Genomic DNA, 20,884 nt, shown 5'->3' with positions numbered 1-20,884 from the left:
AAGTATCTGCTGTCTGGCTCAAGTTGCTAGAAGATGGTGGTCTTAAAAGCTTGTCATGTTGATTTCAAAATAAAACCTTTGCTTCATCCCCTACCCGCAACTTAGAATCCACACTGGGCACATCTCTTTTCAGCCTGTGCCCACCATTCACTTAACCTTTACTGCTTTAGGTAAGTAACCGAGAAGAAGCGGCTCCCTCCTGCTAGAAACACATAGAAAGTCTCCTCAACTATCCAGCTACATGTTGCTTCAAGTCTTCATTGCAGCCAGTTGGTTGGCAAGGTGGGGTTGAATGTACCGTAGTCCATCGTTGCTGTGCTTCTTCACATCCTTTGCTGTTAGGGGAGATTAGGACAGTGGCTGATAAGCAGGCTGGCGCTGAATGCTGCTCAGTTTGAAGAGCTGTTTTTCTAAAGACCTGGGTCTGCAATTGGCAAACTGAACACACCCCATAGCAATAACACTAGTATGTTGTGTATAGTACTACTAGTCTCTTCAAGGTTAGCATCTTTTAAACATGATCCAGTGCTTAACTGCAGATGCAGGGTAACTGCAAAGAAATTAATTTCTATTAACATCTTTAAAAAGTCATTTTATAATTGTATGAAGTACAAGGCCATTTCTTTTTTGAAGCTGAAGGCAGCACAGCTGAATAGTAAGTCCATACTCTGTTGTGTGATACATGATACAAGTCCAGCTTGAAAGAGAGAAACTGGATCTGAGGACATGTTACCTCTCCCACTGGATGCATGGTGTCAGAAGGAACAGAGAACGTCCTCTGGGGCATTGATGGGTCACAGCATCTTTCACGCATTCAGCAAACTGGCAGAAAGAAGACTCCCAAGATCCACTACAATAAGTAAAATTGTACAGTGATTTATTTTAAATCTAGAAATATTTTACATTTTTACATTAGTGTGCAGTTCATGATGTCTGAAAATACAGAGTGCAGATACAAGTATAAAAGTACAATGTGGGGCTAACCACAGGTCTCAGTAAAGTTACCTTAATTATTTAAGGCATTAACCCCATCTTATATTTTAAAAAGTCACATATAATTACATTCAAAAATTGTTTTATGCAATTCGGCTAACATTTTTTTTTTTAATTAAATCTGGACTGGTAAAAATGCAGATACCCTCATTTCACTCTGATACAGCTCACTACAAAGCCTGTGATAAGGTTGAAGAGTTTCACCAGTGAAGTTTGCGTACTGTCTTTTACTCTCAAGGGACTTAACACACATTGTTCAAAGAAGGCAGAATAATTTCTTACACAAGGTAGTTCCAAACTGGCAGCAGATGGACAGCCAGGTTCATTTCTCAGTGCTGCTCAAGCCTCTCCTTCCAGCAGGAGACAAAGCTAGCATTGGTTATAGCACCTCTCTACATGGATGTCAGTGAGTACCGTATGCCTTGGGAATTAAGGGAGTACAGCTGAACTTCAAACAACATTCTTTAAGTCTACATTCAAAAACTTATTTGTGTAAAAACAGCTTCTGTACACTGTTTCAGAAAAACTGGGGAGACAAACAGTCAAATACATTAATGGCGTGATTTACTGTGACTGACGCTGCCTGTGAACACGGAATACCTAAGGCGATTCAGCAACCATCTTGAGCTGATTGTGACTGCAAGAATTTGGACAGTACCCACGTAGCTGAGCCAGGTTACCTTAACAAATGCTTTTTACTGCTTTCCACCTTCTTGTCCAACTACGAAACAATCAGTACCAAAAAACCTAATACATCTACAATCATCTTTCTTAAAAAAGGGTAGAATTGATACAATATTTTGTCACTGACTATCCAATATACCTGAACATTGTAGTTGTCATAAACTATGGATTAAACTGAGAACGTGCCTGCAATGTGAGGCAAAAAGCCATTATTTTATATATCCAGCCCTTAGGCCAACAGCTAGCACATTATTATTTCTAACACTGAATTGAACTAAAGATATTAAAGTTTCCAACCTCATTTCTTTCTGAAGGGTCATTACGTATCCCCACTAATTGTTTAATTGCTTTTCAGCCCTACATACTAATTAAACCAGCAAATAATTCTGCTTTCTAACAAGACACGAATGCACTCTATACTTTCATTTTTCAATACAAAAATGTACTGAGTGTTAGTCGAGTAACTAGGAAAGTTATCTGAAAATTTCTTTGTATCTGCTGGATACTTTGAGCTCTCTATTTAACTACGGGTGTGAATTTGTTCCATTAATGTTGGAAGAAAGAATATATGTATGAGAGAATGGAAAAAATCAACTACTTTTTCATCCTTCGACATTAGACAGGCGTGAACTACACATTGACATAACTCCAGTGTTTTACCTGTAGGAACAAAGAAACACTATGGCTAAAATTAAGAGGTATTCACAGTCAAGGTTCTTTGTGCTACCCAAGAGCAGAACAGCCAAGATACTACTATTCAGTTAGCTTCAGTGACAGAACAGCCCTACTGCAGATGCACAGCCTTAGTAGTTAAATCTTCACAGCTCAGAATCATTTGAAGATGCAGAGATGTTCTGATGTGCTTTGCAGACCATACTAGGATACAGATAGACCTTGCCTTTTGTTCATTTGTTTCAAGTTTTTTGTTTGTTGTAACAATTACAAATATTCCCCTTTCTTGTGACTTCTCAGTCAGTTACCAGTGTTTTACACATACTTTCACTGCAGTACTAAGCAAACGCAGGGCAATATGTTGGCTAGTGTATTACAACACTAATTTATAAAACAGTAGCTACATTCAGCTATTTTAATTCCAGTTAGTTATCCATTAGACCAACAGCCACAAGACAAACCTTTTGCAGAGATTAAAAAACTGCACTATCTTCCAATGTTCAGCACAGCAGTCTATTTTAGTCAGTATTCTGTTATAAAACATGAGAACTTAAGTTGACTTTCAAGCAGCATGTCTTATAACTATATATTTTTCACAAAAACATAACCTCTGCTTTTCTAAATTTCTAAAGATCTGTAGAAAACAGCCGCTCCAATCAGTCAATATGTTTTAAAGAAAAATCCATAAAAATATCACATCTAAAAGATCAATATAATATTCATCTTTGATTGGACCTAAAATTATTGTGCAGTCAAATCTGATTTTAAACGTCTGACTAAAAAGACACAAGGATTGAAATATTTACATTATACACATTTTCCAATTACAGTGCTATTAGAAAGTGGAATGTTTGAGAATTAAAATATTAACTCAAGCTTCACAGGGCAGCTCCAAGACCAGAGCGGCATCTTCATTCTGTGTATGTTTTGAACAGGAGAAATTTCTCATTAATATTAACATTTTTCATGTGTAGATTATTTCTCTGCCCAATGATCTGTAGAATTATGCTCCTGAACTACCATCACGTCCCACAAAGTCATTAAGTTAAGTGTTAAATAACATTCATATTTATAACTATGTGACAGCATTGACTGTATATACACACACACACTTTAAATCTTTGATTTCGTAAGGGTGATTCTAGGTAAAAAAAGGTAGATTTATGTATAAAAGTAGTTGCTAGAAAAATCTATCTAAAGCTTTAGAATTTAGTCAAGGTCTCCATTTCTAGACCACCGAGAAAGAAAACTTGGTCAATCTTTAGATCAGTTAAATCGGCTCACAAGCTGTTTAGCGTATTTTTTCAATAATACGCAATTTCACTGGCAAAGGATGCAGCCACTGAGGTCTAGAGCTCACACACATTTATACTGGAATTGGGCAGACCTACACACGATGTCCTTGGAAAGAGTACTAGATTGAAGTCCATTTGTCCCTTGGAATTGCTCTCTCATCGTAACCAGGTAGAGGGCACCCACTGGGGTTCTGTGTCAAGTTTGTTTATTAACCGAAGTAACTCTTGATACGCCTTATCAAGATCAGAATTCACAATTGCTGTATCAAAGTAGTGGCCATTGTTCTGTTCCATCTCCCTTGTCTTCTCTATGATTTCTCTCAGCTCTTCCGGCTGTAATCAAAACCAGAGAGTTAGTGTATGTGTGTAAGCCTCTCCCCCACCAACAAGAGTAGTGAAAGGTAACAACGCGACTCAGAAGTCTTCTACACAAATTTTCATGGTATTGCTGTCAGCTATTGAAAAGTTTACAATAACATTGAACGACAATACGTATTTGAAAGCTAAGGGCACTCAAGACAATCCTTTCTGACTGGCCATAAGTGACAAACAGTAAATAACTCTCACAGACTGAAGTAAATGACAATGATCTAGCACGCTCATTTTATGATATTCATCTGAGGCGCTTAAGTCACATTTCTGAAAAATAAGTTAGGTTGCTAAGCCCGTTATCCTTCTGCAAAGGACTGGAGATGGCAGAGATAGTCTGAGAGAAAGTTTGAATGGTGTAGAACAAGACAACATTCCTCTGGAGATGTAGCGCTACAAACACCAAACAGCCAAATGCAACAGCTATCGTTGAAATATTTTCACCAATAAACAGCAATGAGAACGACAGTGAGAGCTATAAGTTTAAGTTGATCGAATCACCATAGTATCAGGTAAATGACATTGCAGAAAAATGGAAAACACGATTTGGGTGCTGGAAGGGAGTATGTCAAAAGCAAGAATATCACACATGTAGATAAATGATGCAAAGGAAGAATGGTTTGTTTTACTTCAGAACATTTTTTTTTACACTTGGATTCTAAAAGTGTTTGGTTTTTTCTTCTGCAGCTTGTTTTTGTATTATGTAAAGGAATTATCAGATACAATTTTTGAGATAATTTTCTAAAGAGGATATTTTCAAAAGCAACTTCAGGCCTTCAAGGTTTTTTTGCCTACAGGTTATATACACTTAAGAAAAATCGAAGCCACATACAGACATACATACAAGAAACACTATTTTCTTCATCAGGGGAAGGGGTTTAACACAGTAGTGTTTACCGAACAGAAATAAACACAACTCCGATACGATTAATCAGAAAATAGGCATAGTTTAACACCAGTAATAGTGTATTCATTTTTATTGCAAATGGATTCCTTGACTACTGCAATTTAAAAAAAAGGACATACATAAGATTAAGTATTTATGTAAAATAAAGCTTCATTCATTGCATAACCAGGAAGGAGGAAACATGCCCATATTGACTCAGGGGAAAAAAAAATACGAAAAAAAAGAGAAAAAAATCCCTGTGTTTTACAACTTGGACTTTAATGGACTTCTGGATCTTACATCCAGGCAATACATCACCCTTGCATCAAACAAGGAGAGCAAAACACCACAGCTGTAGAACACAGGTACGATTGCTGACCAACAGCCATATCAGGAGTCCCTTTGATTCACACTGGGACAACTGTTCTTCCTCCCTATGAACTGCAATATATTCACTTAGTGCTTTGAAGACGCTAAGGTGGCAAAATGCTCCCACCAACCACTGTAGAGTAGATTTACAGTTAAAAAGCTGAAGATCAACATATTTCATTATCCTAGCAATAAGCACTTTGTATCTCATAAGCTGATAAGGACCTTTTCTTAGCTTTCAGACATCCTGGTTTAACCTATGGGTTTAAATTTCATTCTGCAGAACTAACTACTCATTTAGTTTAGCAGTCTGAACTGGATAAGCTGAGATCTTGACCTAATACTGTTTGAAACATGAGAAGTGATCCTACAAGATCAAGCAATAAAATAACTTTATCTGAAGAATTTTGGAATACATTTTCAAGTAAATGCTTTTCCCAAGGGCAGATAAATTCTCAAGATAAAAACAATAATAATTTGCTCCCTAGAGTTACTCTCAGGTTTGCTTGAAGACAAAGTTGAATTTTGCAGAGTTTTGAAATACAAGGTCATAGTTTTGCACCCAAATGCAGGGACCCCAACTGAGCCATTGCGCCCCAGGATTACTGAATTAGCAGTGGATTTTCTTGCCTCACACCTCTCACATTCAGTCAGGTGAAAGCATCCCGAGCCCCTCATTTAGAATGGTCTGCCTGCCAACCTGCAGCACAGATCTCAACTACGCTGCTTCCCATATGTTGTCAGTACCATTACCATCTCCCAATTCCAAATAAAGAGTATACAAATTTCTTTATCAAAAGCATTTCATATCTGTAAACAAAAAGCATCATGGTTTCAGAAGTGTTAGACACATTACCTTCGGGTTTTTCCCTTCTTTGGCCAATAACGCACGTAATCTCTCTTGTGAAGGTGGTGCAACAAATATAATATATGGCTTCAAGTCAGAATTACGTAGTGTCTTCAGTGACTGCAGAAATAGGATTTATTAAATATTTAACAGATCCACACATGAAAAGGGCATTTAATAATACATTATTCACACACTATAATTGATAATATGCTCTTCAAACACAATGACAATTGTACAATATATTAACAGCAGTATAATTAACCATAACAGTATTAGCATCACCACTCAGTTCAGTCACCTATTCCTACAAAATTGATATTCCAACATTTTTCAGCTTCATAGAACCCAAACATTTACTTTTGTTCAAGAATATTCTTCAGTAACTAAACTGAAGCAACATATCTTTTAGTATCCAAAAGCAAAAAAGTCAGCTATATTGAGGCAAGTTTCCGTACAATGATAATGAATGGTATCAGCTTTTAAGACAAAGAGTCTTCAAACAGTTTACTTTAAATATTACAGTTTAACCTTTTCTGTTTTGAAAATTAAAATACAAGGTACCAGATACACTAGTACTGTATGTTTAGCATATTTTTTTTGGCAGGTTATATTAAGAGACAGGAAATAAAAAGAACCAAACTGTAGTTTGATTTTTCCAAAAGGTTCCTTCTGTGTGTCTCGGGACACACAACTTGTCTCTGAGACAGATTTTTATAACCACAAAATTAGATCAATTTTCAAAATGTTATGAATTTTCAACTTATAACATGCTTTGTGATACCCTTGAGCTATTCTAGTAAAGTATCACATGGTCCCAACTGGTGATAGCTAATTATACCTTCAATACTACCAGACTTTACTGACGTGTCTGAGTTTTAAGGCTTCTTTTGCAGCATCTGTAACACCAGTAGACCTCATGCATATATATAGACTATATAGATATATATGTAAAAATATATAAGAAAATGGGCTGTGTTCCAGTACTCTGCCTCCTGCCTCATTTAACTAAAGTTTGAAGTTGCAGTATGTATGCACGGTTTGTTTCTTCTTTCTCCATAATCATAAGGCCATAGCTAAAGAGCTTTTCAATGTTGTTTGATATGATGTACTTCAATCCTGTCTCTTACGGAACTGCATAAACATTCCCAAAATGCAGTATCCAAGTATCACCACAACAAACCTCCTCTCCATCTTCAAAAAACCCAGAGCTCACAAATCTTACTTTAATTAAATGTTCAATTCAGATAGTTCTCACCAGCTTTAAGTACCTGGAAACCAAGGCCCCTCTTACCTTTAGCACAAATGAAAAAAAGATATATATGTATTTCCAAACAAGGAACAAGAAAGCTGTATTTGTAACACACTAAATAGTTAACTGAACACCATTGAAAGAAAACTTGAAATGAAAATGAAAATGGACCTTGAAAACACACTCATTTGATGTAAACCAAGTTCAGCTCTTTAGATTTTCACAGTAGCTTCTACAATTAGAACATGACATGCAACAGCTTTGCCATACCTGCGTATGAAGATTTAAAAGGCATATCTTGCCAGAGTTGATTACTTGCCGCACGGAGTCTATACTAGTACCATACAGGTTCTTTTCAAACTCTCCATATTCAATGAACTTCCCCGCAGCTATGTCACTCTCAAATGCCTGTCGGGAAATGAAATGGTAATCCCTGCCAGCTACTTCTGTCTCTCGCCTGCTCCGAGTAGTATCTACAAACAAGAGCAACAAAAGAGAAATCAAGGCAGTGATACACCTGTAGAACTGAAGAGGAGAAATAAGTATTTCTCTTACGAGATACATTGCCAACCAAGAAAAAAAAAGCCATTTGAAATATCCAAGAAATGCAAATATTTTAATTTCTACAATAAATATCCCCAGACAGATTAAGTCTCCAAAGGCTGAACCTACATTCAGAGGTCTTGTTTACATGATCTAGAAGAAAAAAGAAATAGTCAACAAAAAAAAAAAAGAGTTTCACCTGTGCAGCTGCATTCTGGATGTGAAAACAGCTATTAGTTGTTTATAACAAGTTACATTAAGCTGTTTGTAAACCTAATTTATGGTACATTAGACACTAAAAACATAAAATTCAATGAAATACAGTGGTTTGGGAAGGCACTAAAGCCACCTACATTTAAATATATGCAGCTTATGCAGGTTAAAAATTCTTTGACTGATGTACCAGTTTCTTTTTTAAACTCCGGTACCTCACTCCAATTTTATTCAAACCAAAATGCACGCATGTCTTATAATGCCTCTGTAACACTGTGTTGGGACATTGGATTTGCATTGACTTACCAAAGCTACTTTTTGCCACACAGCTTTATTTGTCCTTTATCCAAGAGCTGACTATATCCTGCTTAAAACCCCCAAAATCCTAATTGCTATTTTTGACACAAGAAGATTTATCTGCAAAAAAATGTTTAGAATAAGCAAATGGATCTGCCTGTCAAACTTACGGGGAACTGCAGAGGCAAAGCGATCCACTTCATTATTCATAAGTCTCTGCCGCAATTCATTTTGGCCACAGTTCTGTGGGCCAATCAGAACAATAGGTCGTTTCCTATTTGCTGGTTGATGATAAAGTGACATTTCCTCGTAGGTCAAAATTTCCTCATTGTCATAATCTTGAGAGAGAAACAATAAAGTAGTCACAACATACTTTACTGCTAGTTACACGTACTGCCTATCATGCAGTATCAAGGTTCAGTAGGCTCCCGACTCTCTCTGCCCAGCATCTAACTGCGACTCAGCAAGAACCCCAAAGATCATCGCTTGCCCAGTAAGATGAGGTGCTTACTTTCCCCTTACTACTGGTATGAGTAGTAGCATAAACTCAAGAAATAACTTTCTTGCCAAGGAACAAGTTTCTAGTACAAGAATAAAACTTCATGCCCAACAACAAAAAAGTCATTATCCCAATCCCAAAGTACTTTTATAAGAATATAGTATAAAAAGCCTACAAACTCTCTGTGGAGAAAGTTTCAATTTACTAAACTTAATTATGCAAAGAGAGATGATATTACAAACCCATAATAAATTGGTTCATCACTGCAAAATTATGAGTGCTTCCATGCCTAAAAAGCTATCTGTTTTTTTACCCCTATCATTTGGTCTTTAATAAAGACACTGAATGACCTTAAAAATTCTGCCACCTCTTTTACATCTTTCACTAAATGCTAGTACAAACCATACTACTGCTCCCAAACAGAGCATCATCAGGCAGTATTTCTAAAATCACATCGTGAATTTCAGGATTCTTTTCACAAGGCTATTTGTAGAGTCTTTTATAGTTGCTTTAAGTGCACACACTGTACAGAACATGTTCCTTACCATCATTTTTATTTGCATTGTATAAAACCTTTTTCCGTTTCTTTTTGTTCTTCTTCGCGCACCAGAGTTTTCCTAACCAAAATAAAAATTATTACAATCAAATATGCATACAATAAAACGCTTCTTATCCCATTCACTATCTGGATCTTTAAGTGGAGAATTTATTCTGCAATTTTTTCTTCAATTCATTACAACAGTTTGGTGTATTAAGCAAATGTTGGATGCCGAGGACTTCAACTGAGTCATGGTAGATAAAATTCTTTAAGAAAAGGGGCTTTCCAACTTCCCCTACATCATTCTAATTACATTGCACATATTTATGAAAAAAACATGATTTATACAATGACGTGCTAAATTCAGGCCATTATTTACATGAAGAATTTCAAAGAATCATCCCATTTGTATTACAAAAAATTGAAGAATTTTCTACAACTCTACAATGACAAGGTACCAGATATCACAAATTAGCACGTCTAAAAGGGTTAGATGTTTTTCCTTGGAAAGCATATACCTAACCTGATTTTTCTGGCTCCTTGTCTTCTTCTATGGTTTGCTTCATTGCTTCTCTTTGTTGCTGAAAACTTTTTCCTTAATGCATTTATAAAAAAAAGTACAAAAGCAGTTAACATTTAGAAACCATTTCCAGAATTTTTTTTTAATGACTTACTCATTTTACTTTTTCCTAAGCTTTTACATCTCTGTAAGTTCTAGTAGAATATGACATAAGAGAAATTTAAAAAGAAAAATTAGAATTTTAAAAGAGAAACTAAAATTGCTGTATAGCTAGTTTATTGCTTCGAAAATATATTCATTAAGAAAGACTTGAAGAACATTATTCTTGAAGACTATTATTCTGGACAGCTTTGCCTGGAAAATCGAAACTAATGGAAAGACTGCATTTCCCCACTATGACTATATGGTTTTCTAACTTTTTGTATGTTATATGTGTTCTAGTTATACTAAATCTTTTGAACTTCAGCTTGAAAAAGATTAGCCTGTATTTAAATCAGTGTTCCTCTCAACTTACTTAAATGTCATAAAGTAACAGTGTGATATTCTATGGAATTTGAAAAGTCCTTTTTCACTGTATTTAACACATCAGCAGATCTTTAATGGACTAGAGTGCAGTACATACTTAAATGCAAAAATTATATACTGACTTCAATGTCTGAAAACTCTATTACTCAAAGGCCCCCGACAGTTAGAAAGGAAGTGCAACTGTTAAAAGTAACTGAAGCTCTTTGCTAAGTGAAAACATGCAGAAAAGCTACCATGAAAAAGATACATTTTTCAAACGGACTACTTGATGTAGTAAGAAACCGAACAGCCTGCTTGTTCTCTGGAGATGAGAGCGGCTGAAGTCCCACGTTTCTGCTGTAACCAGCCAGCAGAGGGAACTCTGAATCCACAGAGTCCCCAAGGTGGAGGCATAAAGGAAAAGGAGTTCTTCAAAGTGAACTGCAGTGGAAGTGGTAGCTTTACTCTGCATTTAACATCTATACATGGAGATGCCTCTAAAAGGTCAACCTTTTAAGTGAGTGAATTACATAAGCAACAGTAGGCCCTGTTACAAGACGTTCAAAGTCACAGATATTTAAGGTAATGGATATTTAAGAGTATATAAGTCTTTGAAAACCAGAATATTGCTCTTGCAGATATGGGAATGACTGGCTGTCAAGCTTTTTCTAGCACTTTATTTACCAGGGATAAGGCCTGCCAATGGCTGATTATCTTCATCTCCATCTCTGTAAGCCTGCCACCAGTTTGGATCTTCTTGGCTGATTACATGGAGTATATCTCCTTTTTGAAAAGACAGGCCTAACTCTCGGCAGGGGACGTAAGGGTCATCAGAGGGATCATAGTCAAAATGAGCTTTCACGTGGATCTGTGGAAGATCAAATGTAAAAACAGAAGAAAAAAAACCCTGTGACTTCTGAAGAATTAAACCTCATCTTCCTGTGACTGCATTGGAGCTCCAATATATAAAAACTCTAAGATTCTATAAAATGCAGACTTTATCTGGGGCATACAGGAGATACTGGAATGGAATCATTACTTCGGTTAGCAATGGAACAGACACAGTTGTGCCAGTTTGGAGGTGAAGGCCTGAATTTAACTCTTGTTAATTCTTAAATACATGCAGTTTCTTCACCATTTTAGGAGGAAACCCCCCCTGAACTACTGATTTAAGTTCTTTGCATTCAAAAAGTATCAGAGATCTTCTGATTTGTTAAAAATACCTAATAAATACAGATTGAAACCCATTTGCTAGGCTTTAGGTGAAGTTTCACTTGTAAAACATTTTACTTTGTCACCAACCATTAATGTTTTTGTTTGACTGTGATATAAATTGGTGCATTCTTTCTTCAAAGTGTTAAAGCTGTCTCAAGAAAAGCTTGTTAGCTAAAAAGAAAATGAACAAAGTTTCTAATATGCAAACTTTTCTTCCCAAAGCATATCTGCAAGTTCCATCAACCCAGTTTATTTTTTATGTATATAAAAACAGAGAAATCGGGAATTTCAAAACAGAATTTGAGAAGTTCTACTTTTATAATTTCTTACCATTTTAGAAACTGAATTAAAAATCATACTAAGAATTTCAGCTTAACACCATAAATCGTTTTCAACAGTTAAATCAGGTGTTAGTCTGGTAACAATTAAACCAATTTAAATGATTAAGTTTTGGTTTTGTTCCCCAATGTAAATGACCTACAGAAGAACTTTCTACGCATTACTGGAAAAACAAGGCATGATCACCAAGCTCAAGAACTTCTGCAGAGCTACTTACGACTGTCTCTTTTGCAGGAGGTGGCTTGCTCTGCTGACTGGGAATCAATACAAAGGTCAGAGTACCATGCATGTCAGCCTGAGACAAAAAAAATAGACTTTTTATATACAGTATCAAAATATGGCTTACAGTTGAGAATTTTAATAAATAACATATTTCAGAAAACACTTCAAAAATTCCCATAAAAGGCAGTTCCTAACAGCACACCACCTACCCCTTAACTGGTTTAAAAGACAAAGTACAGATACAGATGCAGTGATTCAGTGACAGGCTAGAAAGCCAAATGTTGATATTCACATTTTAAAAGCCTAGCATTCTTTATTATACATAAACTATTTCTATTTGAAATGGAGCAGCTGCAATTCTGTCAAGCAGAGACTTAAAAGAAACAGAGAATAATATTCTCTTGTTCTGTTCAAGGATACCAACAAGTGGATCTATGCTGGGAAGAAGAAAAATATATAAAAGATTATTTTTTTCTAAAATTGCTTAAGTGGAACAGTGTTTCAAATCTAAACATTTCTACTATGATTTTATGCTGTTAACATTAAAGTATACAAAACACACTTTAAAAATTTAATTAATATACTCAAATCCTGCATCTGTAAAGTACTTAATATCAGCATTGCAATCAGCCCTACTAAAGTAGAACATAATAAGTGTCCTGGCTTTAAAGAATTCTTATTTGCTTGCATACTCTTATATGCAGAGTATGTTTGCACATACAACAAATATCTAGATTAAAAGCAAGTGCCAACCTTTCCAAGGTCTACATATGTCTCACTTCCTATACATCATTCCATGAACTGTAACACAACAATTTATGTTGCATAAATTCAAAGTGTATGCATGTATCTCAAAAAATTCAGACCTAAGGCTTAAATAAAGTAAACATGACTGAGCATAACATGATTAAGCTGCAGGAAAGGAAAGTCCATGATTTTCAGTCAGTGCGCATAGTTCCACGGGGAATGCATAGAATTTCAGTGATTGTGTGAATAGTCTTCTCTAGAGTCATGTGCACTTTATTATCATTTGCTTAGCAAGTGGTGAGGCAAAATTAAGAAGGAAAGTAATTTCCTTCTCCTGTGCTTCAAGTATTTTGTTTTGGGGGACTAAAGCATTTTAAAACATCACTTCACATTACAAAATACAAAAGACAACATATAAAGAATTAAAAATAATATTTTAAATTAATGATTTTAAAAATATATTTTAAAAAATAGTAAGGCTTCTTTTTTTCTTCCCAATTTTCAGCAAATAATTTGCTCTATGTTGATGTATGGTGGTTTTAAGTCTTTTATTCTTTAACTCCAGGTTGCAGGAGCTGCTGAAGAGCCGAACAAGCTCTCTGCAGAGAACTAAACTGCCAGAGTTGAATTATCTGTCAAGCATCTACAAACCACTCTTTTCAGAAGCATAGGACTTATCTAACTATGGCTTTAAAAAGAACCCAAAACACCACAGGTGGCAACAGAGACAATTACAGAGTGTGAAGAATCACAGATATCTCTGGTCCAAAAAACACATGGAGATTGAAGGCTTTTCAAATAACTATAAGAATCTTTTTAAATGGCTTAAAAAAAACCCCAAAACCTCATGCATTTCTGCCTCTACTTCCCTCTGCTTGACCTCATTCCATGCATTAGTTGAAAAACTTGAACAGCAAATTTCAGGAAAAAAAACCAACTAAAGGTGGAAATTGTCCATTAAAAACTACAGTCTTAGTATAGCATGAGACAATTTCACCTATGGATACTGCTGCCTATTCTTCCTACGATAATGCAAAATACAGCAAAACCCAGGTCTTTGTCCTGATTTTGATTTGTCTATAGAACATAGATCTACTACAGTTCAAAGACTTACTAAATGTATTTCTCCTTTCTTCCCCCCCAAAGAACCTATTAAATAAGTGCTAGTGGATATTTCTAGTGTTTTGTATTAAAGTTATAAATTAACTTTTTAAAAAAATGTCATTTTCATCTGTTCTCACTTTGACAGAATGGTCTTGCCTGCTGCAATCAGACCAAAGATTCATAGCCATGTTCCAGGTGTCCCATCTTGGACTCTGATCAACAGCAGGTGACCAGGAAAAGCATGAGAAAAGAGCAATATTGGGCAACAGAAAATACTGGTAATCCCCAGCTTTTGACATTCTACATTACAGGGCCTTTGAGAGAGAGAGTACCGCTGCATTTACTAGTTCCTGATGGATTTCTTGCCTGTTGTTTTGACTAACTGCTTTTGAGCTGATGCATAATTTTGTTATGAATGGTATAAGTGTAATAAAGAGAAAAATGTCCATGCCAGTATACTGCTAGACAAAAGGTTTTTATATCAGAAGGGAAAGTAGTCTAGTCATGTAAAGGTCCTGTGTGATACAATTTGTGGTGGGTTAAGTCTGGCCAGCAATTAAGCACCCACCAGCTCCTCGCTCACTTCTCCAGCAGGACAGGGCAGACAACCGGAAGACCAAAAGCAAGAAAAACCTCATGAGTTGAGGCAAAGACAGTTTGGTAAGGGAAGGAAAAACACCCCAACCCAACAAGTGAGGCAAAGGCACTCACTCACCACACAGTTTTTATTGCTCAGTGTGACATTATATGACATGATAGGTCACTGTGGTCAATTTGGGTCAGCTGTCCCAGCCGTGTCCCCTCTCAGCCTCTTGCTCAACCCAAACTTACTTGCAAGCAGGGGACAGAGGGAGAAATAGAAGCCTTGACACTGTGCAAGCATTGCTCAGCAACAGCTAAAACATGGGTGCATTATCAACACTGTTTCAGTCTAAAACCAGCCTAAACCACAGCATGATATAAGCTGCTATGAAGAAAATGAACTCCATCCCAGCCAGACGCTACCACAATCACACAGCCACACATATACCAATTGCAGATTCAACCAAAGATGAAAAATCATGGCTTTTCAGAACTAAAAGTTTTTCTGATAAATCACTAAAAATGAGTCTCAAGATGGTAGTTTAACTCTTCCACCTTTGTAGGCTTCATTTCTGCAAATACCTGACATTAAACTTATTAATATCATACTAGACATCAGAAAGAAAACTTAAAATTGCTCTCCACATCTAAACACTAGCTATAAGAACAAAAATAGTTTTAAACTAATGCTAAATATGAGCACAAATGACAAGCAGAGCCAACAGGCTTCTCTTACGAAATGAGTATTTTTTGCAGGGAAAACAAGAAGTGTCCAACTCACCAGCAAGTCAAAAACTTCATTAACATCTTTTCCACGAATCTCAATGCCATTAATCTCCAGAACTTCGTCCCCTTCATGTAACAGCCCACTCTTCTCTGCAGCACCTCCTTTCACTATTCGACTAATGATAACGGAATCCATTTCATTACGAACAGTAGCACCCTGTGTAGTAGCAACACATTCTGAATTTATTATACATATGAAACTCAAAGCCATCTATTGTATATATTGCAAGCCAGTGGAGAAACATTTCTATGTTGAAAGAGAATGCAAGTAACAGCTCAGATGCATACACCCAATGCTCCAGTTTAAAAAAAACATCACTTAATTTCTTCAAGCTGCACTAAAGATTGAAGAAGTGAATTGCTCCATACCGTAAGATTCATGATTTTTTAAAAAAATGTTTTTCTAAGGAAACACTTATTTGAAAGATGCAAAATAGAAGATAAGAGTTGCAAAAAAAAAAAAAAAAAAAAAAAGAAAAAAGAAAAAACCAATCGCAATCCCATGTTTGGCACAAGGCTATAAGCTCCCCTACAGCAAAATTTGGGATAGTGACCTCTGTCAAGAAGTCCTGTTCAAAACCAAGTTGACAGAAGTTATATAGATTCTAAATGGTGGTATAGCTACTGATACAAGTTTATCATCTATGACTATTAATTATTTTGGAGGGAGGAAGACTGTTTACAAGTTAAGCATCACTTCCACATTCAAATTCCAAAGCTTTCATAGCAACCTGCAAAGGATGAAAAAGCTTACCTCCTTCACATATAGTTGAATATCAGTACTTACCAATGGAATATCCCGAGCTTTTTCAATGCGAACAATTTTAACTGTCTCCCCTCCGTATACGCCAACATTCTCATAAATTCTTTCATCTGTCACAGACTCTGGTTGCATTTCTTGTTCCGCAACCTTATCATGAGCCAGTAAAAGTGCCTAGTGTTAAACAAAATCAGCTCAATTACAGAAAATTTCACAGTTTATATGTATGCAAAATAGCATAGTTCAATGAAATTCTGCAAGTTGAACAGTCTTTGCAGGTTACAGAATACTGCAAACGGACTTAAGCAATTTAAAAAAAAAAATAATCAAAGCTATGTAGTGTCTACTGCTACATACTTTCCAAAATTTTCCTTTCAGATTGGAAAAGAATAAAAAAAAAGCAATCTTGAACACTCAACTGCACTTACAGCTTCTCCTTCCTAAACAGACAGACATTAGCTTACTATGTATGTGACTGAGGATACAGACATAAGTTACTGCAGTAAAAACTACTCATGGATTTACAACACCACTATGGGACAAAACTTCCTTTATGTACCCTACGCTAAGCATGAAACAGCCATCAAAGAAGAAAACATAGATAAGCAAAGCAGTTCTTGCATTGCCCTGACCCTACTGATCTACTGCTACACTGTTTATGTGCAAATTACCCTGTAATACATGTAGAATATAGCAAGGGCTGAATACAACCATGCACTATACTTGATTAGAAGTTTCCACTTTTTGCTGGAAAATGAAAACTCCTCATCTAGAAAAATACTAAGAGATCTGCACAGCTACACTGTTTATGTGCAAATTACCCTGGAAATTCCATACATATATTAAGTAGATCAGTTGAAGCATAAAATCCATCCTTGCCCAATCCACCCAAGACATTTGCAAAAAGTAAGTTATACTGAAAACAGGACCACGAAATATATCCATTAGATGAGAAGTTCCATTTTGTTTTACCTGCATGTGAGGGGCATTCAGCAAAGCATTAAGCTCCTGCCCATCCTTGTGGTGACTGGGTTTCAAAACACTCTGTACCTAAAAAGAAATTGAGTAGTAAAACTCTTAACTTACCCAGTGATTTACAGTCCACCCTCTGCTACTCAAGCACAAACCCCTAGTTACAATTATTCATTTTACTGAAAGCAAAACATATCCATGCAACTGTAAGAGTGATTGAACTTGATTAGGAAAACGAAAAAAATTAGGAAAATGTGTTCCTAATTGAAGCAAAACATATCCATGCAACTGTAAGACTGATTGAACTTGATCTGGTACACATTAGGAAAACGTGCAATGAGACCACAAGACTACTCCAGCATATCTTGCCTCAGTAATTGTCTACCAAATCTAAGCTGGTATCCAATGCATCACAGAGATTTGACAATACCAGAGAGTAGCAACGAGCTCAACTATCACAAAGGTGCACGCACGCACACAAAAAAACCCTCTAGAAAGGTACATGATAGCGAAATCAGTCACAATGAAGCCTATTACGTAAGTATTCTGGGTCTTTTAAACCAGACTAATTTCTCATTAACGTGACTTTTTATTCCTTAAAAGCAGATAGTTTACCCAAACTATTTCCACCAACAGCAAAGCCAAAGATTCCAAGACAGGTTTTGCAATGCATCCTGGAGCTCCTGCCTTATAAACTCTATGAGTCAAAACTTCAAAAGGCCCCAAGGAAACCAGGTTTCTTCGGCTGGTTCCCAAATAATCCACATTAACACAAGAACAGTTTTTGCTCAAGCAGCTTCAGTTGCCTGAAAAGGTTTGCCTTCTCATAGTTACCAAACATGCCTTGCCATCATCTCCTGCAAATACCAGAAAATCCTGGTATGCTTACAGAGAAAGCTAGAAACAGGGAAGTCCCTCTTATCCAAAGGTGAGGCAGAAGATACTTTTCACAGCCATTATCATCTGGCCTAATCTGACCAAAGGGACACAAATCCAAAAGCACAAATGGATCCAGAGACAGCAGGAGTAGATTATACGTATCAGAACAGCAGCTTTCAGTGGGATGACAAATATTTTTTTTCAAGAGCTTTTTACTTTTAAGATGAGGTACTGTGACATCACATAGAATTAAGCCACAAGTTCCAAAATGAAAATAATGAAGCTTTTTGTGTGATCTAACAATATCCAAAGGTCTGAAGAGCCTCTATCCTAGCAGCAATTATCTACAGAAATGCTAACAACTCTCTTGGATGCCACCAGATGACAGTACTGAAAACAGTAAACAATTTTAAATTCTAGAAGCTACTAAATGAACCGTTCCCATGGAGCACAATCCCTACATTGCCAACAAAACACTGTTGCATGGAACAAGCTCCTGTGCTTAGCAACAAACCTGGCAAAACCTCCAAAAATCTTCCTTCTGACATCCCTAGAACATGCCTCATGGTGAACAAACCTAGTCTAGCTTAGAAAAGTCAAACAAGAAGCCAGATTTAGATAAGTTTTTAACAGATTTCTTTAAAACCCTAGAAAACAAAGAATTCAGCTTCATGTAAGCCTGACCTCAGTTGTATTTCTGAAGGCCAGGAAGCTGTTATCTCCAGCTTAGCCTGAATTTTGGGATGCCATGTAGCAGACAGAGCACTATAAAGGATCTATTTCATTATCAAATTTTCCTCTGTGTTGATAGAAGAGATTCTTCTCTACAAAAGACTTTCTCAGAGGTTTATTTACAGTCTCTAACTTTCAAGGGACTTTCAATTCCTTCCTTGAAGAAGCTACAAAAAGCTTTAAAGCCTTATTTATCTGATCTTTATGACTCTTACAGGAAAGCGTACTCAGAAAGCAACTTAGAAGTCCTGCAAGCAAGACAACCTTTCGAATGCAAGGCCAGAGGTCAGGGATTTGACAGGGGAAAAGAAAGCAACCAGGCCCAACCAGTCATTCTGTGTGCGGTGAATAGCCTTTATTCAAGTTGAGTTGCTGCTTTGAATAATTTAATTCTTCAAAACTTTAATAGCTTCCCCCCAAGAGAAAGATAGCTTTATTATTTTCTTATTTAATGAAGCACGAGGAAAGCTTCAGGCTGTTATACAGACCACTTACTACACCAGTATTGCCACATGTCAGACTCCTTTGTTACTCATGGTAATGAATCCCACAGTTTTATCAGAGGAAGAGATCTGAACGTAGGCTGTCATTCCAGAAGTGACACACTACAGACAGCGTAGGCAATGCACACTAAATATGGGGCAGTGATAGTATCTTCTTAACTCTTCAGCCTTGTTTTTATTGTTAATAATATTAACTTTAGTTCAAGCAGCCCTCCACCCCCCCGCCCCAAAGCTATCAATTTGGTTTCATTATACACGCTGCAGTTTGGAGATATGTACTGTGAAGGCACACACTGGAGTGATACTAAACATTCAGAATTTAACCACACCTGCAAAATCCTGTTGTTTACTCTCAGGTGAGCAGGAGCATCAGACAGAATATACATACAGATTGTAAGGCACTTATACCAGAAGGTACAAGCTTTCAGTGCATCCTTTCAGAAGCAGAGATCTAGTTTAATTGCCTGCACTTGCTGAAGTGAACAATAGCAAGTCTGAAACCTTTAGAAACATAGTCCATATAAATTGAGCCTATATATTTTTATGTATTTGATAGCAAGAACACATTTAAGATATTTGATACATGCTGTTACAAGCCAAAAATTACAAACGGCTTGAATGCTGCATCAAATATTCTTACAAGGTCAAGATTCAGACCATGTTCCCATAATCCTTCCCCCCATCTTGGTCAAGTTTAAATGGATTTAAAATCAATTTAATTACACTTGATGTTTACTGGCTATTTTTATTTAAGACTTGGAGTACACCACATTACATGGAGATTAGCTCTCTAAAATAAATTCTTTAAGCTGAAGTGCTTCATTCCACCTTTTTAATTCAATTAAAGTTTGGGGTTTTTTTAAAAAAAAAGGAAGAATATTCAGTTCTTGGTGCCTGGTTATCTGAATCTGTGGGAAAAGTTAACAGTACAAGTATACTACTAATTTTAAGAATTCCCTGAAGAGGACTGGGAAATAAAAATGTACCGTTCCACTCATGTACTGTTAAGGTTTAAAAAAAATTCAAAAAATCAAAAAAGTTTTCACAACACACTATTCACACACATTATGTTTTATAAAAGCAAATCATCAATTAAAGAGTAAATGAAAACAGATCTTTTTAATTAAGTTCAGCGTAGCAAATGATAATTCCCCCCAAACACAAGTGTAGTTTAATAATTATTTTTTTTTTTTTTAAAGGGAGGATGTTTCATGTTGCAATCAGAAATTGTGTTACAAACTGTCTTTTCCTGTTAGAGCTACAGAAGCATGAGCTTCAGAACAGGTTCTCTTCCACACCATAAAGCCTCAGACAAAACAGCTGTCTGTAGTTTAAAATTAGGACACACACTCCAAAACAGTTTCAGAGTTGTACACTGTCACTGCTGACCTGTACACTAAAGTATGCACATTAGCATTACCTGCCATTTAAAATTAATGTTGTGCATGTATCTGCTATATTGCTTTCTTGTAATGTCTTGTGGCTTTTATCATCAAGATATTATCAGTATCTTAAATCCAGGCTTTTGCAAGTGTCTTTACAAAAACACCCTGAAGTAAGTA

At 36.3% G+C, this 20,884-nt stretch overlaps 1 protein-coding gene across 1 annotated transcript in view; it reads right to left on the bottom strand.

The window, feature by feature from the left end:
* Positions 1-3,376: 3,376 nt before the first annotated feature.
* MPP5 (membrane protein, palmitoylated 5 (MAGUK p55 subfamily member 5)) overlaps positions 3,377-20,884 on the bottom strand; it is a 49,508-nt gene continuing 32,000 nt past the window's right edge. Inside the window, exons 5-15 of the mRNA XM_009883475.1 lie at positions 17,209-17,286; positions 16,264-16,410; positions 15,472-15,633; positions 12,253-12,330; positions 11,166-11,349; positions 9,981-10,052; positions 9,465-9,536; positions 8,591-8,758; positions 7,638-7,840; positions 6,125-6,235; positions 3,377-3,977 (exon numbers count right to left, since the gene is read on the bottom strand). Coding sequence (XP_009881777.1) covers positions 3,801-3,977; positions 6,125-6,235; positions 7,638-7,840; positions 8,591-8,758; positions 9,465-9,536; positions 9,981-10,052; positions 11,166-11,349; positions 12,253-12,330; positions 15,472-15,633; positions 16,264-16,410; positions 17,209-17,286 — 1,452 coding nt within the window. The 3' untranslated portion in view covers positions 3,377-3,800. The remainder of the gene's footprint in view (positions 3,978-6,124; positions 6,236-7,637; positions 7,841-8,590; positions 8,759-9,464; positions 9,537-9,980; positions 10,053-11,165; positions 11,350-12,252; positions 12,331-15,471; positions 15,634-16,263; positions 16,411-17,208; positions 17,287-20,884) is intronic.

The sequence above is a fragment of the Charadrius vociferus genome, unplaced genomic scaffold, assembly GCF_000708025.1.
Source record: "Charadrius vociferus isolate BGI_N301 unplaced genomic scaffold, ASM70802v2 scaffold34, whole genome shotgun sequence".
NCBI lineage: Eukaryota > Metazoa > Chordata > Aves > Charadriiformes > Charadriidae > Charadrius > Charadrius vociferus.
This window is presented reverse-complemented; position numbering and strand designations above follow the sequence as displayed.